Source organism: Nilaparvata lugens, chromosome 1, assembly GCF_014356525.2.
Source record: "Nilaparvata lugens isolate BPH chromosome 1, ASM1435652v1, whole genome shotgun sequence".
NCBI classification, from domain to species: Eukaryota; Metazoa; Arthropoda; class Insecta; order Hemiptera; family Delphacidae; genus Nilaparvata; species Nilaparvata lugens.
In genome coordinates, this window is record NC_052504.1 from 93,590,130 (window position 1) to 93,611,442 (window position 21,313).

General features: G+C 34.5%; 1 protein-coding gene across 1 annotated transcript in view; it reads right to left on the minus strand.

The window, feature by feature from the left end:
- Nucleotides 1-3,871: 3,871 nt before the first annotated feature.
- Nucleotides 3,872-21,313, minus strand: part of LOC111059463 (uncharacterized protein DDB_G0283697-like) — a 111,970-nt gene continuing 94,528 nt past the window's right edge. Inside the window, 8 exon segments of the mRNA XM_039419432.1 lie at nt 3,872-6,157; nt 6,159-6,737; nt 8,060-8,146; nt 8,568-8,666; nt 9,772-9,823; nt 16,042-16,296; nt 17,643-17,897; nt 19,940-20,036. Of these exon segments, the coding sequence (XP_039275366.1) occupies nt 3,872-6,157; nt 6,159-6,737; nt 8,060-8,146; nt 8,568-8,666; nt 9,772-9,823; nt 16,042-16,296; nt 17,643-17,897; nt 19,940-20,036 (3,710 nt within the window).

Below are 21,313 nucleotides of genomic sequence, written 5' to 3' on the forward strand. Positions count from 1 at the left end.
TAGCCTTTGCACAGCCTTAAAATATAGGTTACTTGCTTCAGGTTGAGTAATGGATCTCAACTTGACGGATGTTATTCGTATTACCCAAAGACCTTAAAGAGATTCAGTGCCGGTTGCACAACAGCCGGTTAAATTTTAACCGTGATTAGTTCCACGAGAACCAATCAGAGAAGCCGTCTTATCAAGAAGGCCTTCTCTGATGGTTCTCGTGAAATTAATCACGGTTAAAATTTAACCGGCTGTTGTGCAACCGGCACAAAGACCCACAATGCCTATGCCTTTCCAATGATAGCTCTTACTTGAAATTGAAGGCCGCCATTGGGGTATTTTAGCACGAGATATTATATATAATAATATTTGTAATACTATAGATCACAAAGGCATTGATGGCATTGGTATGTAATAGTAATCTTATGGGTTGCCCCCTCAATGGTGGATTTCAATTTCAAGTACGACACTAGCGCTGCATGTGAGTCTATGCATCTTTAAGGTCTTTGGTATTACCATTATCTACTCCTAGAGATAACATAACTAATTTGTAGTCAATTAGCAGCTGTTTACTCAATCAGAAACCAACAAGAAGAAAAATCAACTGTATTTTAATATAATTTAAGAGACTTGAGATGTTGTCAGAGAATCAACTTTATTTTAATATATTATTAAAGGATTTTTATAGTTCTATAAAGCTGGATTACCACATATCCGTTCAATCTAATAGAATCTATAAGGATCAAGTTATTAAAATTTTGTTAATAACTTTGGTTTAAAAAGAAAATATATCTTCTGCTATCTAAATAAAATATAAATCTCAGTACCCTTTGAAATTACTTTATCACAACATTTTCGGACATTTGCCATTTGCAAGTGATTTGATACTAACTTCTGCTTAGATTTTCGCTATATAAGCAAGTCATAGTATCTTTTTTTTGAAATACTCTCAATTTCATATCTAACTTGGACTGGATGGGGTAGAAAATGATGACCAGGCAAACACAAATTATCAATCAAACAATAACTTTAATAGGAATTCATTTAGGATGACCACCTCTAAGATAGCACCTCTCTCTTCATATTATAAAGTATTGAAAACAATTACAAATAGGAAAACAATATATAGCCTAATATACTGACATTGAATGAAAAAGCACATAATCAAACTTTACCCATCTTGCAAACTTATTTTTAAAATGAATCATATACAACATTTGCACTCCATATAAAATGAATCACACTTAAAATTAATCACATATAACATTTGCACTCCATATAAACTCAACAAAATATAAGATAATAAAGAATAGGCTAACTTTCGCCACTTATAACTAAAACTTCATTAACTCATAATTATTATGACATAGTTATTAACATAACCTGCTTTGCTCCCGTGATGGGAAGAAAATAAATGTTAAGTCTTGAATTCTCATGAGTGTAGGATTTCAATAGTTCAAGTAGCGCTAAAAATAATAATATAATACCATAGAGAAACAATAGCGTAAGTAGATATCCCATGGTATAAGGCGTTTATGTCGCATCTTTTACTGTTATCTCAAGCCGATAGTCCACGTAGTTATTTCCCGTGAAGCTTTATGACGCTGGTAGTCTCTCGTTTATTGTGCCGTTCATACACTCTTACCCGGTCAAAACAGTAAAAATCGACAGTAATCGGCTTGAGATAACAGTAAAAGTTGCGACATAAACGCCCTATACCATGGGATATCTACTTACGCTATTGTTTCTCTATGATAATACATACAAAACAACAAAATTTAAGGCAAATAATAAGTGAACTATCCACAGAGTTTGTTGCTTGCCTGTTATTGTATAGACATATTTTCTATAACTAGTTCTAGAACCAGCAGAATATTAAACCTTGAATCGTTTTAGAAGAGGTAAGAGTGAAAACATATTTTTGCTTCGATAAACGAATGGGATTAAAAATTTATGATTTTTTATAGTTCTGTATATTTTCTATAACTAGTTCTAGAACCAGCAGAATATTAAACCTTGAATCGTTTTAGATGAGGTAAGAGAGAAAACATATTTTTGCTTCGATAAACGAATGGGATTAAAAATTTATGATTGTTTATAGTTCAAATTAGCTTTTTGTGTTATTTCTTGATATCAACGAAATAACGAAATAAAAGTTAAAAACATGGATTTCTTCAACAAAACATAATTATATCTTCTTGAGAAATATTACCAATTTTCAAAATATATGAAAAGCTATGAGGCTAAATAACTCAATTATAATAGTATAATAGTGAATAAGAGATTAATATACTATACTACGCAACTCTATTGCACAAATTCAATTCAAAAACGAAAGTTCGATTCAGCATTCAGGGAAAATTCAATTGTAATTGATATATTTCAGGGAAATTACGATTCAATTGTAATTGGAAATACACCTGACAAGAGACAGAAAAATTTTAAACCTAAAACGAATATCTCAATAGAATGTATGAATTAAATTAATAAAAACAATATACAACTTGTAGTACCATACCCTTTTATTAAAACATTTAAAAAAAAACTTTATATTTAATATTCTGTGGTTATTTCAAACGAAATGCTGATTTTTAATTCTTTAAATGTCATTAAAGTAAAGCATTATCGTCTATTAAACTCTGAACTATGAGAATCTCCGTATTTATTTTAATATACAATGCGAAATATTGGGTCATTTGGAGAAAATTAAATACAAACAAATCTATACACTGTATTATAACTAAACAAATCTTTGGTTAAAGCTAGGTCAATACATTGGAATAACGGTGAATGGACGCTGATGATTAATTGGATCAGATTCATTCTTTATTCATTCATTCATTGAATGAAAACGGCAAATCGAGTGCAAATAATAAACATTATTTTATCATTGTTTGTTTGCCTACAAAAAATAAGGAAATTACTAGTTTCTTGATCTAATATGGAATGATCAAGTTTCAATTGTTTGAGACTTGAAGAAATTTGAGCCATTAATTCCTGTTATAATCCAGATCAAGCAAAAATTACGAGCAATAATCTATGACAAGATAATGTTGATTAAATAACTGAGAAAATCAAAAATGTATCTTTAAGAAAGAGGATGAATATAATAGATTTGAAAGAGGAACTTCGAACTATCCACAATTATATTCCCACACAAAACTATCTACATCAAATTCATAATGTCTTCACAAATAAATTCCTATTTATTACAAGATATATTACTTAAATTGACATCTTCTGATGATCCTATACTACAAATAAAAATTCAGATTCTCTAATTAATGAAATACAGTTGTATAATGCATACATTTTGAATTTTCCACATTTATATACACTCTCTTCAACGGTACCTATTTACAATATTTCTCTAAATACACTTTTGAACTCTGTACCACTTGTAAGATCTAGGATCTAGTGGCGTTTTGTACTATTTTATTGTAGGGAAGAAGAAATCACGAAATATAATTTCGTCGGTCTGTTCAGTCCACTTCCAAGTTCTTCCAACTCTGAAACAATTATTTCACTAAAACTATATCCGTGTTAAAGCGGTATTAAGACTAGTTGAACCAGACACTGGAAGTTTTCATTATATGAGTTATCACTTGAAGTGAATGTTCTGCAGTTTGTAAACGAAGAAAAAGGGAGGAGTTTTGTACATTGTCAGACTGTCACAGTTAAGTATTGAGGACTTATTCTTCCAATTATCAGCATGTATGATTCAAGTGAAGAAATCATTTGACATAATGCAAAGTCTGTAACTGGAGAATTGAATTCATTTAGAGAAAGTTTATACCAAAAAATATTGAGATCGATTCCAGTATCGATTTCGAATCACAAAAGGTAAGACACCATGTTTGCAGAATTGTCCTAAGCTACATACCTACTGAACACTGAACCCAGCTTCAACAGCTGCTTTCACTTGTAGACCTGCTGCCACTTTCTCAATATTAAGTGACCTGGTCATACTCTCCATGCGCCTGATACTGGCCAAAGGTATAGCGGCTGGAGGAGGTGGCATCACATGAGTTCGTCCATTGACACCAACTTTTTTCGGGGGCGAAAAAGGCCTCACAGGCATGGGAGTTGTCCCGTTTCGGTTGGCGATCATCTTATTGTTGATGGGAACAGCACGAGGTACGGGGATCTTCAGAGGGGTCGTAGGGGAAGATGCCAGTACAGCTCGTGTTGAAGGCGAGAGCATCGCCTGGGGAAGTTTGATGGTAGATGGCGGTGACTCAGAGTGGAAGTGTTGTGGAGATCGTTTCTGCTGGAAGTTATGGGTTCGAGCCAGCTGCTGGAAGCGGTCTGTCGTGTCCCGAGCAGCCATCATGTCCCTGATCTGCGACGCCGTGTCTGATAGGGTCATCAGGTTCCTCATGGCAGCTGGGAAACCAGATTCTGGACCGTTTTTGGGAGATGCTGAAGCTGGAGATTGGGAGGAATTGTTGGCAGGTGTTCTGCTGGTCTGAGGTTGTTGGTGTCCAGTTGTTCTCTCATTCGTCTGTGACTGGAGCAATGAGTAGAAATTGCTGCTGTTAGGTGAAGGACAACCATCTGATGATATAGATGAAGCTGGGGATGATCCTTTCCTTGACGACTTGTCTGATAAGTCTAGAGCCCCTGTATCATGCGAACCAGGACTTCTATTTTTGTTCAGACTACTCCCATTACTGTCTTGAACAACTTTAACATCATCAGAGGTCTTCTTTTGCTGCTGCTGCTGCTGCTGCTGCTGTTGCTTACTTTTTGTCTCCTTATTATTGGGTGTTGTGACTTGTAATGATCTGTTTACTGCAACTGGAGGGGATTTATTATTCAACGTTTTCGAGTTGTTTAGCTTTTGAGCAATTGTAAGGAGAGACTGTCTTCCATTCTGCTGCAGATTAAGAGTCTTCTGAAGTTTCACGATTGGAATAGCATTGGAATTAATTTTGGAGGCATTAATGTTATTGACTTTATCATCCTGCTTCTTTTCATCCTGTGTATGTTTCACTGGGGCATTTTTAGTTTGTGGAGGTGCCTCAACCAGCATAATTTCAAGTGCTGGCCTCTTGCTTTCCATTTCACTTATACCTTTCCCACTCATTTTCAATAGTTTTTCCTCGTCCATCTTCTTCTTCTCAGCTGCTGTTATCTTGCTCACAGTGATCGATGATGGGGGAATCAGTATTGTCGAGTTTGAGGTTTTAATCTCTTCTATTTCAATAACATCATTATCATCATTCTTGTTATTGTTATTCTTGCTATTATTATTGTTGTTATTGTTATTATTGCTCAATGACCTGAAGTTTTGTAAGCTGTTTTCTAAAGATGGTTTGTGTCTGACTGCCCTCATTTGAAGAAGCCTTTCTTTGCTTGATAAAGTAGCAGTGATTGGTTTATTATTGCTGTTAGTGCTACTTTTATTACTATTACTTTGGTCACCATTTGTGTGCGATTTATCAGTTTCTGTAGATGAGTTGATAAGGATTGGACTAGCTTTTGGCTTCTCGACAGGAGAAAGCCGATCCTCAGGTTTTTTGTTGGGGAGATCGTTAGGTTTCGATCCATTTTCAACAACTTGTGATGGCTTTTCAGACTTCTCAACATCACTGTTGGTGTGTCCATTGCTGTGATTGGAGAAATGATCACTATCATCAGATATGACTTGGTAGGACACTTTGTGCTTGGAGTTGTGATGCCTGCTTGGTGAATGACTGTTGTACTTATGCTTGGACTGTTCATCGGGTTTCACTGTTGTCAACTTGACTTTCAACTTCATCAAGTCTTTGGTGTCTGGAGAGGGCAGAATTGTAGCAGCGGGTGGATGATGATCTCTTCTGCGGTCGTGGTGTCTATGATGGTGGTGATGTTTGGCCTTCTTATTCTTCCGTTTCACTTTGAATTCTCCATTCCGTTTCAAGCTTTCCTTCCTGTCTTTGCTGCGACTGCTTTCTGACACGGTTTCCGGTTCTATATCGACTGTTGTTGGTGAAGGTGGTGAAGGTTCCTCCTCCTGGGGACAATCCTCTTCAGAAGCCGAAATCCTCAACCTGAACTCATCATCTTCCTCCTCCTCATCATTCTCGTTTTGTTTGTCTCTCAGAGCGAAATCCTCCCCCACCTTATCCTCTTCAACTTTCTCTTTACTACTGTCCGTTTGTTTGACTTCATCAAACCTCCATCGGTTCCCCATCGTCATCTACAATCTCCTCTTCGATTTGGTCCTCTAGCAGCTCCATGGAGATATCGTTGTCAATGTCCTGGTCGATGTTTTCTATGCAAGCCTCGATCTTTTCCTGGATTGAATCCTTGATGTCAGGCTCCTTGGTCAGTAGCGAGTCCATAGATTCATCTGGGACTTCTGGTGGTGTTTGTTGGATGGGTGTGGATTTTGTGGATTTGAGATAGTTGTTGACCTTCTTCTTGAGAGCGTTCTTCTTGCTCACACGTGACTTCTTGATGGAAGGTTCCCGACGGGCGCGTTTCTTGGGCTCCTGTTTGGGCTGCTTCTGTCGACACATCTTGATTTCAGGTTCACTGTCGGTCTCGCGGATGCGGCGCTTGTCGTCCTGGATGCGTCGGCCTCGCGACGAGCTCTCCTTCTCGGATGTGCGACTGGAGGGCGGCTGTCGCGTCTGGTCGGGAGGGGTGTCGGACGTGAGTGCCGGTTGCGGGGAGGTGGCCGATCCTGTGTTGCCGAAGCTGGCCGGTACCTTCACTGTCGACCATTCTAGGATCCGGTAGCTGAACCTCATAGGATTGGCCTGTTGACAGACAAAGATATCTTTCTAGTAACCTTATGAATTTATATTGGAAATCTGAATTTTATGTCGTTGGAGAAATATGCTGTTGGAAATTTCGTGGTGGAAATAGTAGCTCTCCTGTTGGATTGGATATATAATTGAATTTGAGATTGAACATGAATGATCTGAAAACTATATCAAATGAAATCAAATTCATTCAGCAATTAACAACAGTGTTACAAGAAAATAAGTAAATCATTTTTTGTTAAGTAATTGGTGTGGCTAAAAAAATAAATCTCATGCTCTAGCCACGAGTTCAAGCATTCCTCACTATATTTAACATGATTTTAGAATTAATACAGCTCTTTATAAAATAATCACGACCAGTACAATACAGCTTTAGATAAACCAAATAAACAATCATATATTCAATGTAATTTATTTAATCATATTATATTACCAAGATACGTCAAATATCCAAGATAGCCCTAGAATTTCAAGAATATCATGTAATACTTTATAAATGCAATAGAAAATACGATGAAATACGTCAATGGAACCATAAATGCAATACGAAATACGATGAAATACGTCAATGGAAGCATGAATGACTCGATAAAACAGAAATTGTTTTGCACCTTAGTTTCAAACAATTAAGGTATGATAATAAGAAACTCAATGAACTGGGGGAATAAGGTAGCTGCACCACTCTTCTAGTGATATGTTATTAAACAATCCAAACGTTTTGAATGGAGTTTAATTATACTTGAATCATTCATTCATGAGTAGTTTGATGTTTATAAAATACTCATTGAAAATTATCTTTGGAATACTCACATTGAAATACTCTTTCAGGAAACTGTTATTGACTCCAGTCAATGAACTGTAAACTGTTATTGTTTCAAACGTTTTGAATGGAGTTGAATTAGACCTACTCGAGTCATTCATTTATTTATTCGTTGATATAATTACAAATCATATGAATATGATCGGGATAGAACAACAGGCATCGCCAAAAACTATTCTGTTCTCAAATTTTGATAAATAATGAAATGTCCGAAAAAATAGTTTATTATTATCAGTAGTTTGGCATTAATAAAATACTCTTTGAAATTTTTTGCGAATGACCTGTTACATTACATGCTTTACAAGGATTATTGTCAAAGATTTTCCTCCAGAATGAGAATATAACAGAAGAATAAAAGAGAAAATGATTATTATACGTGCAAATCACGATTCTCCGAATACTTGTATATCATAGTGGAATTATTGTGATGATAATCAATCATTACTGTAAACGAACGATGGAAGGTTTTCTAAATTATTTAAATTTGATATCTTACCCGATTCCACAAGAAGATGTAGGCGACATCCATGAGGGAAATGTCATCAGAAAGACATTCGTCGGCGTCAGCGTAGATAATGTCCACCTGAAAGTAAACAGATAACACAAGAAGTTAAATTGAGAATGGGCTAATTGATTGATGGCATCAATTATTCACTGGAACAGCGAATTAGCTGGGGAGGGTTGAGTTAAAGATTGTGTAAGTCTACATTGTGTAACAGCGTTCAAATTTCATTTCTTTGATTGTTACTTTAATTACCAATTGAGAAAAACATCAATGCTTTGAGATCATTGAATGTAAAATTGTATGTACAACACTTTGTTGTGGATAAGAAACTTTGAATTGATGTTGAGCAATTGAAGATGAAAGATAATTAATATTAAATTGAGAAGATAAGAGAAAAGAGAGTATGAGCTTGGAATGCAACAATATTTTCCCTAGTCAAAAAAAAAAATGCTATCATAGAAGGAATAATATACCGATGGGACTACTTTTTTGTACTAACCTTGTGGTCCGGAGCCAAGCCATATTTGGTGCGTAGGAACTTTTTCAGAAGAATCATTTTCAAAGCCGCTGGGCACTTGAGATATCTCCTTGGAGGACCCTGGAACAAAAAAAAGAAGAAAAAAATTAAACAACCAAAACATTGGAAGATAAGAATTATTGTTGATGGATTTTAATTTGTATAGCCTAAACCTACAAAATGTAAGTAATGCTTGGGCGGTATTTAAGGTTGTGCATTCAATTTTTTTTTCAAAAAATTCTTTTTTCTTCTTCTAATCTATTGGACAGGTTCTTAGGACATAATCTATGCAATTGGAATATTTTTATCAGCTTCTGTTAGCTAACAATAGGGCTTCAAAAGTCACTTTTTTGAGACAGATGGTACACATACCCTTCAAAAACTACTGGTCAGAAAAATTTTAGAAAAATATGCAAGTCTCCTCTTCAATATAGCAAAAATTACGTCAACTTTGTTCTTGAAAATCTGAAAAAAATTAAATTTTTATGCATTTTAAACTCCTTTTTCACATTCAATGTTCGTTCTATAGACTTCAAATCCAAAGCAACTTGTAGCGCTGTTCTTGATGAATAAAGTTGATGCTTAAACTTCTTTTATAGACGGTATACGTTACGAGCTTCAAAATTATAATATTTGAACATGATGTTACAGTATGCGGGATACTGATATATTGAAGCGAATCTCACAATTCTGAATTTCCATGTGTGCTAATTTTGTTGTTTCTTATAATGTTAAGACGTGTCATTGACGTACTATTAGAAGATCAACTTTCAGGTAAGAATTGAGAAAGCTATTCCGTCCCATTCAAGACTCATAACATCAATTTTGTAAATATTTCGAATTTACAAATGCAAACAGTATGGTAATTGTCGTACTAAGTACCGGGTGTCTATAAATGAATATTGGGGTTTTAATGCTTTATAAGATTTATTACATTATACTTACAGTTATTAATGATATGTCAAATGAAAGAGCAACTCAAACAGTTTTTGTATATCAGAAATGTAATTCATATTACACATAATTATCATTTGTGTCCTATCTGATACTGTTATTTGTTATATAGTTTACTGGCTGATTCAGAAAAATTAAAATTCAGTTTCATTCATGTATTTTTTATGTATGATTTAGACAGATTCAAATTCAGTTTCATTGACGTTTTAAGATCAAACTATAAATTACTTACCACTTTTTTCAAGCAGCAGTTCACATCCGACTCATCTCCAGCTTCTTTGTCACTGCAACAAAACAGAAAAAAACGTTGAAAATAATTCTGACGAATAAAAAATACAATTATTAGAAGTTGCATAGTAACAGTTCAATGAATCTGTTATATTAGCCTGCATGCTATGTAATTCTCATCCACAACTCAAGAATCTACATTTTAGAACGTTAATTTTAGTATTAATGTAACGTATTTAGAATAATTATTATATTCCCTGTTTCTTCCAGCCTATGTCTGATTCTAGGATTAATCAGTGTAAATAAACTTAGAAAAGCGAATTTGATAATGGGTTTTATGTGAGAGGAGCATCGAAATTTCTAGTAGCCTATAGTAAAGACTCTTCGAAAAGCACAGAAGCGACAGTTATAATAATTCTGAAGGATAAAAAGTTCAATATTATCAAAATTAGAGAAATAACAGCTTAATGAGTCTGTAACATTAGCCTGCTATGAAATTCTTATCCACAACTTCTGTGAGAGGAGAATCGAAATTTCTAGTAGCCTATAGTAAGGACTCTTCTAAAAGCACAGAAGCGACAGTGATAATAATTCTGAAGGATAAAAAGTTCAATATTATCAAAATTAGAGAACTAATATCTCAATGAATCTGTTACATTAGCCTGCTATTTAATTCTCATCCACAACTCAAGAGTCTAGATTGTAACGTATCAGTATTGAGTTTAATTATTTTATTTCCTGTTTCTTCCAGTCTAAGTCTGATTCCAGAATCAATCAGAGTAAATAAACTCAGAAAAGCGAATTTGATAAAGGGTATTTTGTGAGAGGAGAATGAAATTTGTAGGATAGTAGCCGGGTCATGTCAAACGAGGACACCAAAAGATGAGGACTCTTCTGAAAGCACAGAAACGACAGTGATGGAATCCGACAGTTGAGGGCTGCGACAGCCCAGGACTCCTGATAAAAGAGTCCTGGAATGTCGCCTGCACTCAGAGTTGAGGACTTTTTAATTTTTGCACAGCCCCGACAGTTGCGGACTGTGACAGTTGAGGACTAAAATTATTTATTTATTTATCACATTGTGTACACATACTTAACATGAGGAAAGGCACAACATTACGAATTGGAGGTGACTGAGATTGATTATTTAATTTGTGTAACTGGATTTAACAGTAACTGAAGAAACTTGTACTGTGGAATTCAAGGATTCATATGAGCAGTGCAATTAAATGTGTTCATTTGAAGATAGTTAGGATTGTAATTTTGAGTTACTCTAGAGGGACTTGTACTATGGAATTCAAGAATTCATATCTTTGCAATGCAATGGAATTAGTCCTCAAATGTCGCAGTCCCATAGTACTGTCACGTTCCCATAGTAGCCACATGTTGACTTCATTTACTTGAAGACCTGCCTCTCTTTTTTTTATCCTCCACTTGTAACACAGTCTATCCATTTTTAATCACTCTTTTCTGGAAACGTATATTATATTATATCTGTTGTCTGGAAGTTGAGATAGATTTATTTCAAACATGAGGTCATCGTCAAAAGAATTCAAATTCAGACTCATTTTATTTTCAGAAAGTACATTTTACAATATATTCCCCTGAAAATTACTCCCGTTATATGGAACAAATCCGTTACAGATGAGGAGTCAATACAACAATAGAAATAGAATATAAATCACAATAACTTTTTCAAGAAGAAATTTCGTGGGAGCCAGATTTATACACTTTCGCGACAGAGTAAAAGAGGAGAAAGCAATAAGTGAAGCTAAAGATCTCTCGAGAAAATAAGTTTCCAGGTTTCGGGAAGTATCTATTCCGAAAGTTTGAGTCTATTACAGTTATTTGAGGAGAAATAGTCGGCGATTCGTCTGTACGTCGACCTTCTAGTTAGTCAAGTATCACGACATCGGCTGGTAAGTCACGAGAACACATTGGAAGGCGACTGGGTGTCACGCCATTTCGGCAATGCAATGCCACAGAACAACACGGCAAAGATAGCAGAGATGAAAAGAGAGAGCAAAAAGTGCACAGTACAGGAAGGAAACTGCTCGGATCACTTCCTTCTACCGCCGCGCCAAAGACATTCACCGTTATCAGTCACTCTCTCACTCTCTTCGAAGAAGAAGAAGAAGAAGAAGAAGAAGAAGAAGAAGAAGAAGAGAAGAAGAAGAAGAAGAAGAAGAAGAAGAAGAAGAAGAAGAAGAAGGATAAGAAGAAGAAAACACTTTTTTCCCATCGCCATCATTTTCTCTCACTCTCTCTTTTTTTTCTACCTCACACACTCCATCATCATCATTCTCTCTCACTCTCTTCAACTCTTTCTCTCGTTTTTCCTACCTCCCACACTCCACCTTCATCATTCTCTCTCCTTCTGTTCCAATCCTCTCTCTCAATACCTTTTTTCTCTGTTATCACAGACGAAGTGTTTCTTCACAAACGTCCGTTAATTATTTTAATTGCCTGCTTCTCTCAATGTCACTCACTCATTCACTGGACCTGCGCGGTAGTAACCGCGATATTACAACACTTTACACTACCTCTTACTATGAATGCAACTGACAAACTATGAAATTGAACTGTAACTGATAATGTAGTACGCGTTTAATTGGCATGATCCATTGAGTGTTGAAAGTCTTGAACAATAAGTATAGAAACTCTTAGAGCCGGTTTCCGAGCTCGGGATTTAGCCAAGTCCTAGACTTTAAACAGCTGGAGTCAGAAAATTGGTTTTCCAAAACGGGGTGTATTTTAAGGTCCATGTTATAATGGCAGTGGATAAAGATAGAAGAATAGCGATGCCGATTCTCTGCATTAATTAATTATATTTCTACACTTTAAAAAACATAATTGGCATCGTTGCGGACCTAGAAAAGGATAGTACCACCGGCTTTGTCGAATAATAGACAAGGATAGCAAAACCAAAGTTGATCAAATACTGTCATTATAACGTGGACCTCACTATAGTCGCAGTCATTGTTATAGTCACGTTTGAATTAAATTTCGAAAAACTAGAAAATTGAACACAAAATAAAATAAAGAGAAAATAGTGTAAAGTTTCAGCTATTTTTAATTATTTAAGAATGTTTCATTTCGTCAAGGAAAAACGTTTCCAATTATAGAAATGAGAAAATAAAAACTACAACTACTGTTATAAAAGCTGCGACTACGCCCCGTTTTGGAAAGCCAATTTTCTGACTCCAGCTGTTTAAAGTCTAGGACTTGGCTAAATCCCAAGCTCGGAAACCGGCCATTAAAGTCTATATATCTTTCAAAAGTATGGAAAGAAAATTAGAATCAAGGTCGAAACGTATCGGAACCTTTATTGTCAGATACGATATTATCATTGAGTATGATTTTGTATTTTTTGTCATAGTCATTCAATTTCAGCTGTTTTACATCCATGGAATCAAGCCGGTAAACAGCTGATTGTAGAACAAACAAACATATGATTCTCATTACAGCATAATTATTATACTTTAATAAAATCATATGTTTTCTTTACAGTCGAGTATGTTTCCTAGTTCCGAATTTGGAACAGCAAAACTGCCGCCTTTTAGTGCTCCAGGTGGATGTTTTGTCAACTACAATCAAGATATTCCTGATTCGAAACTTGTAATCTAGGTTATGTTTATAGAATGCATGTAGTAATGCCAGCACAAGCGGGTAATGTTTTCTGTTTCTTAATTATTCTTTTCCAGATTATTATGACGAAAAATAGTGTAAGTTACTTGGACGTGAATGTCTTTTGCAGTGCTCCAATAAAATTCTAGTCTCGGCTGACGCCTCGACTAGAAACATCATTCACGCCTGCAAAACGGCCCTTCCCGTCCTTGTGACTTAAGATACTATTATGATGATCTGCTCACAATATTGCCTTCATTTTGAATCCTTTGACTCATATAATACTCAGTATGATATTTAGATTTTCATGATATGTATTGGACAATGAAGATTTTTTTGATTTTGTAAACGCATTCAACAAATAAGTTTTTCTCGATTTACTCGCTATTATGGTTATAAATGGTGTTACTACAAAGTTCTTCATACTTAATTCAGTTGAATAGAATATTATCTCATGAATTGAATATGAATTCTCCAATGATGAAAAATTATTTGTACTCTATCTGTGATTTTTTAAAGCTTTGACTGTTTGGAAAACCTCAAAGAAACCAAACTCCTGATCGTTAGATATCACCTCAAGCAAATCCTAGACTGTGAAACGTTGTATCGTGCAGATAGCATGCATGTCAGTAAACAGTGGAATCATTGAACAGTTTATTTCGAGTGAAAGGAAGATTTGGATTATTGAAAATAATAGAAAGCATCAGACACTTTGTGAAATCTAGAGCTATACCATTTACATTGAACTTCTCGTTTGATTAATTTATCTCTCAAACATATTTTCTTAGTCTATATTATGTAAATTCATTTATAATTTTGCTGTATTGTAAGCTATTGTATATAAGTGTATAAGCCAGTATATATTGTAATCTACATGAATAAAGTACTCAACCAATCAATCAAACATACGAGTCGACGTCTCAACTGAATTCGAAGTTTATCGAAGTCATGGAACTTTGGAAGTATGAGACATAGCCTCGTACAAACTTTTGAAAAATAGAAAGTCAAGTCCGAAATGTATACGATTTTTTCAGCAATGAAACGTTTAGTAACAGACCTGTACATACTATTGAAAAGTGGGAAGGCGGGAAACTAGAGCAGAATATGGAAGAGGGAGAGAACGAGCGGCTTACTTAGAGGGAAAAAGAGAAAGAGAGAGTTATTTTCAGTGGATGAGAATGAGAGCATCCTGTCTGCAAAAGATAGCGGGAAAGAAGAATAGTTTTTCACGCTACTGCGATCGGGGATACGAGCAGTTCTCTCTTTAGGAGAACGCATGGAAGAGAAGGTGAAAAGAGGAATCGCGGCATACAAAGCACACAATTCAAAGCGGAAAGAAGAGAAAGGACAAAAGAAAAGAAGGATGAATAATACATTCCAGCGGAGGCATTCAATGGTGAATAGAGCAGAAGATGAAAGATTGATTCATTGCACACAAGTTGAATGGAAAAAGGTTAGCCTATATATCCTGACCTATAAAATTTGTAGTTTCTTTTCGATTGACCAGATAACTCACTTATAATCGATAAGGAAAAACCTTCTAGTCTTCAAGGTTTCAAATTAATTGGCTTATACAAAACAAACATATTTTATGAATAAGTCGAAATTGTGCCGGTTGCAGATCTTTTGAAACATCATCGTCATAGGACCTTTGATGTAATTGACCGAGCGAAGTGAGGTCTAAGATTCAAATCGACGGTTTGGCATTTCTCTTAATGTTTAAATGTTTTAATGTTTGAATGCTAATATGTTTATATGTTTATATGTTATATGTTTATATGTTTATATGTTTATATGTTTATATGTTCATGTGTTTATATGTTTATATGTTTATATGTTTATATGTTTATATGTTTATATGTTTATATGTTTATATGTTTATATGTTCATGTGTTTATATGTTTATATGTTTTATGTTTATATGTTTTATGTTTATATGTTTATATGTTTATATGTTTATATGTTTATATGTTTATATGTTTATATGTTATATGTTTATATGTTATATGTTTATATGTTTATATGTTTATATGTTTATATGTTGCGCATTCACGGTGAAACGCGGTAATAGATTTTCATGAAATTTGACAGGTATGTTCCTTTTTTAAATGAGCGTCGACGCGCTTTTGAGCATTCGAGGTTTTTGAAAATTTTGCATTTGAAGGATATACCAGAAAAGGAAAAAGGAGCCTTCTTCATACGCCAATATTAGAGTAAAAATCAGACTATAGAATTATTCATCATAAATCAGCTGACAAGTGATTACACAGATGTGTGGAGAAGCCAGTCTATTGCTGTATTTCCATAAGGTCTATAGTTTCAATCAGGTACTTGTGGATGAGAATACTGCGTGAAGTCAACTGTTCACAGAACTTCTAGTAAACAAGAATGAACGGTTAATCAGATATACAGGTATCAGCTATACTGAATAAAACATAATTGATAATTTAAAACAAGAATGAACGGTTAATCAGATATACAGGTATCAGCTATCCTCTACAGAAGGCAGTGGCAAGGCAGAGACTCGGCAACGCTGTTCTTCTATCTTTCTCCACTGCCATTATAAAGTGGACATCACTATAATTCGTCATAAAATGTGTGAAAATGTTTCATCTTATGAATTCTGATTTGATATTGAGTTTTTTACCTGTTATAGTACTCGAGAGAAAGACTGATACTGTCTTCAGGTGAATAGAAAACAGTGGCGGCTCCGTTTACGTTGGCTGCCGCGGCGTCAATGAGATGTGAGTCAGGCACGTCACAGCTGCTGGCGTCCGTCTCATCAGATGACGACCCAGCTGACGTCTCCCCGTTCTGGTAGAAGCTACGGCGTCGCGCCATTTCACTGCTGTACAAACCGGGAACCATCTTGTAGACTAGTCTTTGAAGCGTCTTGTCGGGGCTGTAAACACAAGAAAATAGATTATCGATTAATAGATGAATAGATAGATATCGAATAATACATTCCAGCGGAGGCATTCAATGGTGAATAGAGCAGAAGATGAAAGATTGATTCATTGCACTCAAGTTGAATGGCAACTAACGTGGAAAAAGGTTAGCCTATATATCCTGACCTATAAAATTTGTAGTTTCTTTTCGATTGACCAGATAACTCACTTATAATCGATGAGGAAAAACCTTCTAATCTTCAAGGTTTCAAATTAATTGGCTTATACAAAACAAACATATTTTATGAATAAGTCGAAATTGTGCCGGTTGCAGATCTTTTGAAACATCATCGTCATAGGACCTTTGATGTAATTGACCGAGCGAAGTGAGGTCTAAGATTCAAGTCGACGGTTTGGCATTTCTCTTAATGTTTAAATGTTTTAATGTTTGAATGCTAATATGTTTATATGTTATATGTTATATGTTTATATGTTTATATGTTATATGTTTATATGTTCATGTGTTTATATGTTTATATGTTTATATGTTTATATGTTTATATGTTTATATGTTTATAGTTTATATGTTTATATGTTCATGTGTTTATATGTTTATATGTTTTATGTTTATATGTTTTATGTTTATATGTTTATATGTTTATATGTTTATATGTTTATATGTTTACATGTTTATATGTTTATATGTTATATGTTTATATGTTTATATGTTTATATGTTATATGTTTATATGTTGCGCATTCACGGTGAAACGCGGTAATAGATTTTCATGAAATTTGACAGGTATGTTCCTTTTTTAAATGAGCGTCGACGCGCTTTTGAGCATTCGAGGTTTTTGAAAATTTTGCATTTGAAGGATATACCAGAAAAGGAAAAAGGAGCCTTCTTCATACGCCAATATTAGAGTAAAAATCAGACTATAGAATTATTCATCATAAATCAGCTGACAAGTGATTACACAGATGTGTGGAGAAGCCAGTCTATTGCTGTATTTCCATAAGGTCTATAGTTTCAATCAGGTACTTGTGGATGAGAATACTGCGTGAAGTCAACTGTTCACAGAACTTCTAGTAAACAAGAATGAACGGTTAATCAGATATACAGGTATCAGCTATCCTGAATAAAACATAATTGATAATTTAAAACAAGAATGAACGGTTAATCAGATATACAGATATCAACTATTCTCTACAGAAGGCAGTGGCAAGGCAGAGACTCGGCAACGCTGTTCTTCCATCTTTCTCCACTGCCATTATAAAGTGGACATCACTATAGTAATTCGTAATAAAATGTGTGAAAATGTTTCATCTTATGAATTCTGATTTGATATTGAGTTTTTTACCTGTTATAGTACTCGAGAGAAAGACTGATACTGTCTTCAGGTGAATAGAAAACAGTGGCGGCTCCGTTTACGTTGGCTGCCGCGGCGTCAATGAGATGTGAGTCAGGCACGTCACAGCTGCTGGCGTCCGTCTCATCAGATGACGACCCAGCTGACGTCTCCCCGTTCTGGTAGAAGCTACGGCGTCGCGCCATTTCACTGCTGTACAAACCGGGAACCATCTTGTAGACTAGTCTTTGAAGCGTCTTGTCGGGGCTGTAAACACAAGAAAATAGATTATCGATTAATAGATGAATAGATAGATATCGAACAATATCGAAATATCAGAGATTCGATCAAAACAATAGGCTATTTATATTTTCGCCACACTGCACAGAAAGCAGCTGTTTTCCAGTCCCTACGTAGATCTGAAAGACATTGTTTGCAGACGACTCTCGTCTGACGTCAGAACAGGCCGGAAAGACTACCCTTTCCAGCCGCTAACATGGAACTAAGAAAGGTGATCAAAGAACAGCTGATCAAAAAACTTTTCATTATTTTTGTTCATCATTCAATAATTAAAACATTTATAATAATATCATCTTATTGTCATTTGAAAGAATAAAAAGTATAAACTTAACCTCCCACATAATTGAACATAATCTTTTAGGTTATTTAGACAAATCAGAATAAAAAATAAAAATACTTAGACAATTCCCTGATATTCAGATTACCTGAGATTTGCTAGAGCTATCACCTTCCACTTCTGCTTTCGGAAGTGCTTAGTAAACAACTATTCTCATATAATATTGTTTTTGTGTGTGGCGAAAAATATTGCTCTCAATCTTTTCTAGTCCTCGGCCTAGGGCCTCGGACTTGAAAACCTATTTCGAGCCGGAAAAATCTCATTTTCTGCTCTAGGTGCGAAATATACTATTTCAATAAAATCCGAATATATTATAATTCATTTTCTACTACTTCCCAATTAGTGTAACCCGTATGAAGCCCAGGCCATCACACTTATCATTTAGCACTCCGATCCCACTCCGATCCGATCACGGATAAAACGGCCTAGAATGGTGCTTGCCACACATGTCAGTCATGTCATGTGATCTGTCCCAACACCACTACTCCACCCAGAGAGCAATATTGATTGATTTGATTGATTTAGTACTTTATTTATGTAGATTACAATATATACTGGCTTATACACTTATATACAATAGCTTACAATACAGCAAAATTATAGATGAATTTACATAATATAGACTAAGAAAATAATTATTGAACTGTATATGATATGAAAAAGCAATTTGTAATATAATAACTATAGATAATAATTATATTGTTATGCATCTACATAAATTGGCGGAGCTTTGGACATATCAATGTCCATTCTTCGGAAAGAATATTAAAAATATCCTCCCCACTAACTCTCTACCAAATATGGGATATAAGTAGGATCGAAACGTTGCATGATAAGTGAATAAGTGTAGGCTATATACAGTGTATTATAATTCGGAATTTAATTAATTGAGAGTAGCAAGGGTTAACACGTGAACAAAGCAGTCAAGCAATAATTAAAATCAATAACAGGATCAAATAGAGACTTTCCTAGATAATAATTCTTTAGCCAATAAAGACTAGACTAGACTAGCTAACAAGCCTGACTTGAAACAAGTTATCGAAAATTATTTATAAATTTTAAGTTATATGAAGATGAACTGGTCAAAACATTGACTAATACAGGATACACAAACAAACTATAGCAGATAAACATGATTAAATACGAATAAAAATTGAAATCTAAGTATCCTTTTTTTAATTATTCGGCGATATAATGCCGATATGCATTATCAAGATAATGGCATTATATCGCCCAAACATGTCTTAATTAAATAATTTAAAAAGGGATACTCAGATTTCAATTTTTATTTGTATTTATTCATGTTTATCTGCTATAGTTTGTTTTTGTATCCTGTATTAGTCAATGTTTTGACCAGTTCATCCTCATATAACTTGAAATTTATAAATAATGTTCAATAACTTGTTTCAAATCAGGCTTGTTAGCTAGTCCAGTCTAGACCTTATTGGTTAGAAAATTACCTTGAAAAGTCTCTATTGGGTCCTATTATTGATTATAATTATTGCCGATATGCATTATCAAGATAATGGCAATATATCGCCGAAACTGTCGTGATTAAATAATTTGAGAAGGATACTTAGATTTAGATTTTTATTTATATTTAAATGTAGCCCTAAAGAATAAAAGACAATGATTAAATACATATGACCTTATATCAAATAAAGATACTAACCTGAGACTGAGCAATGGATTTTTGTTGTTCAACTGGACTTCACAGATAGGGCAGAACCTGGTCTTCTCCACGTACTTCACAATACAGGATCGGCAAACTGCAACAAACATATAGAAAATTATGAATTTCACTACATAAAATAGTGATCAACATCTCAGCTATCGTTGCTGACAAGCATATTTTTCATCAATTGATCATGAATCACTATTATTGATAATGAATGAATCACTATTTATAGCTAATCAGTCACTATTGATAGTAGATGATTTCTTGTCATAATATTTTGCTGATTTATAATTGTCATTTTTTATTGATCAGTATCAATGATATCTGTGATGGGGAGATCTACACGTTGATGAAAAAATGTTGTTGTGTTTTTCGGCAACAAATCGTCGGAATAAGTTGAAAACTCAAGTAAAACCTCTTCAAATAACGGGTTTGCGTATTGAAAACAAATTCTTCACATGTCTTTATTGAACAGCTTCACTATTCAGAAACTAATAAAAGAGAATTCAAGTTGTTAGGACCGAATTCACCAAAATGAAAACTTGGTTTGAGCGTCAGCTGATTCTAAATGAACAAAGAATCATATTAAGGCTGTGCAAAGGCTAAAAATAAACTTTCTATTGATGATATTTTTCAAAGTTTTTCGATTTGTATATCATCAAAATAAAAATGTTTTCTCGGGAAAACATTTTTTTCTCGATCATTACTTTTTGAGATATGAGCGCCTAAAGTTCAAATTTTTGGGACATTTCAAATTCGATAAGAGATAAATCCATGAGATTTAGAGGATAAATTATTCATGGTATTGTTGATTGAATAAAACCAAAATTTTATAAAAATATCAATTTCTGAGAAAGTTATTCAATTTACCAAAAATAACTCAACAAAATGTTATTCAAAATCATGTGACTTAGAACGAACTGCCGCTCAAACCTAGTTTTTGTTTTTGGTTAATTTGGGCCTAAATAATATTTTACTTTTCCCACAGTTACGTTGAAAAGTGGCCATTGCTGCACTGATTACAGAACGCAAAGAATCACTTTTCCGCTCTAGTGCGGGAAAAATTTTTCTGCACTCCAGATTTGCAACATGGCAACGCAAAATACTTAGTAGGTTATATGGAGCAACAGTGCAGCAAAATCAAAATGAAGTTGGTAACAGTGACTGCTGTGGCTGCTATAGTGAGCAGAGGTGCAACCAAGCACAACGAGCAAATTATTAGTATTAGATATTATAACCAAGGACAACATTTTCATTCAATTTGACAATAAATTAAGGTTTTTATCAATAATAAAATTACACAGAAAAACATTTTTACCCATAATTACCCACTTTTCATATTCAATGGTAACTGTAGGTAAAACTTAA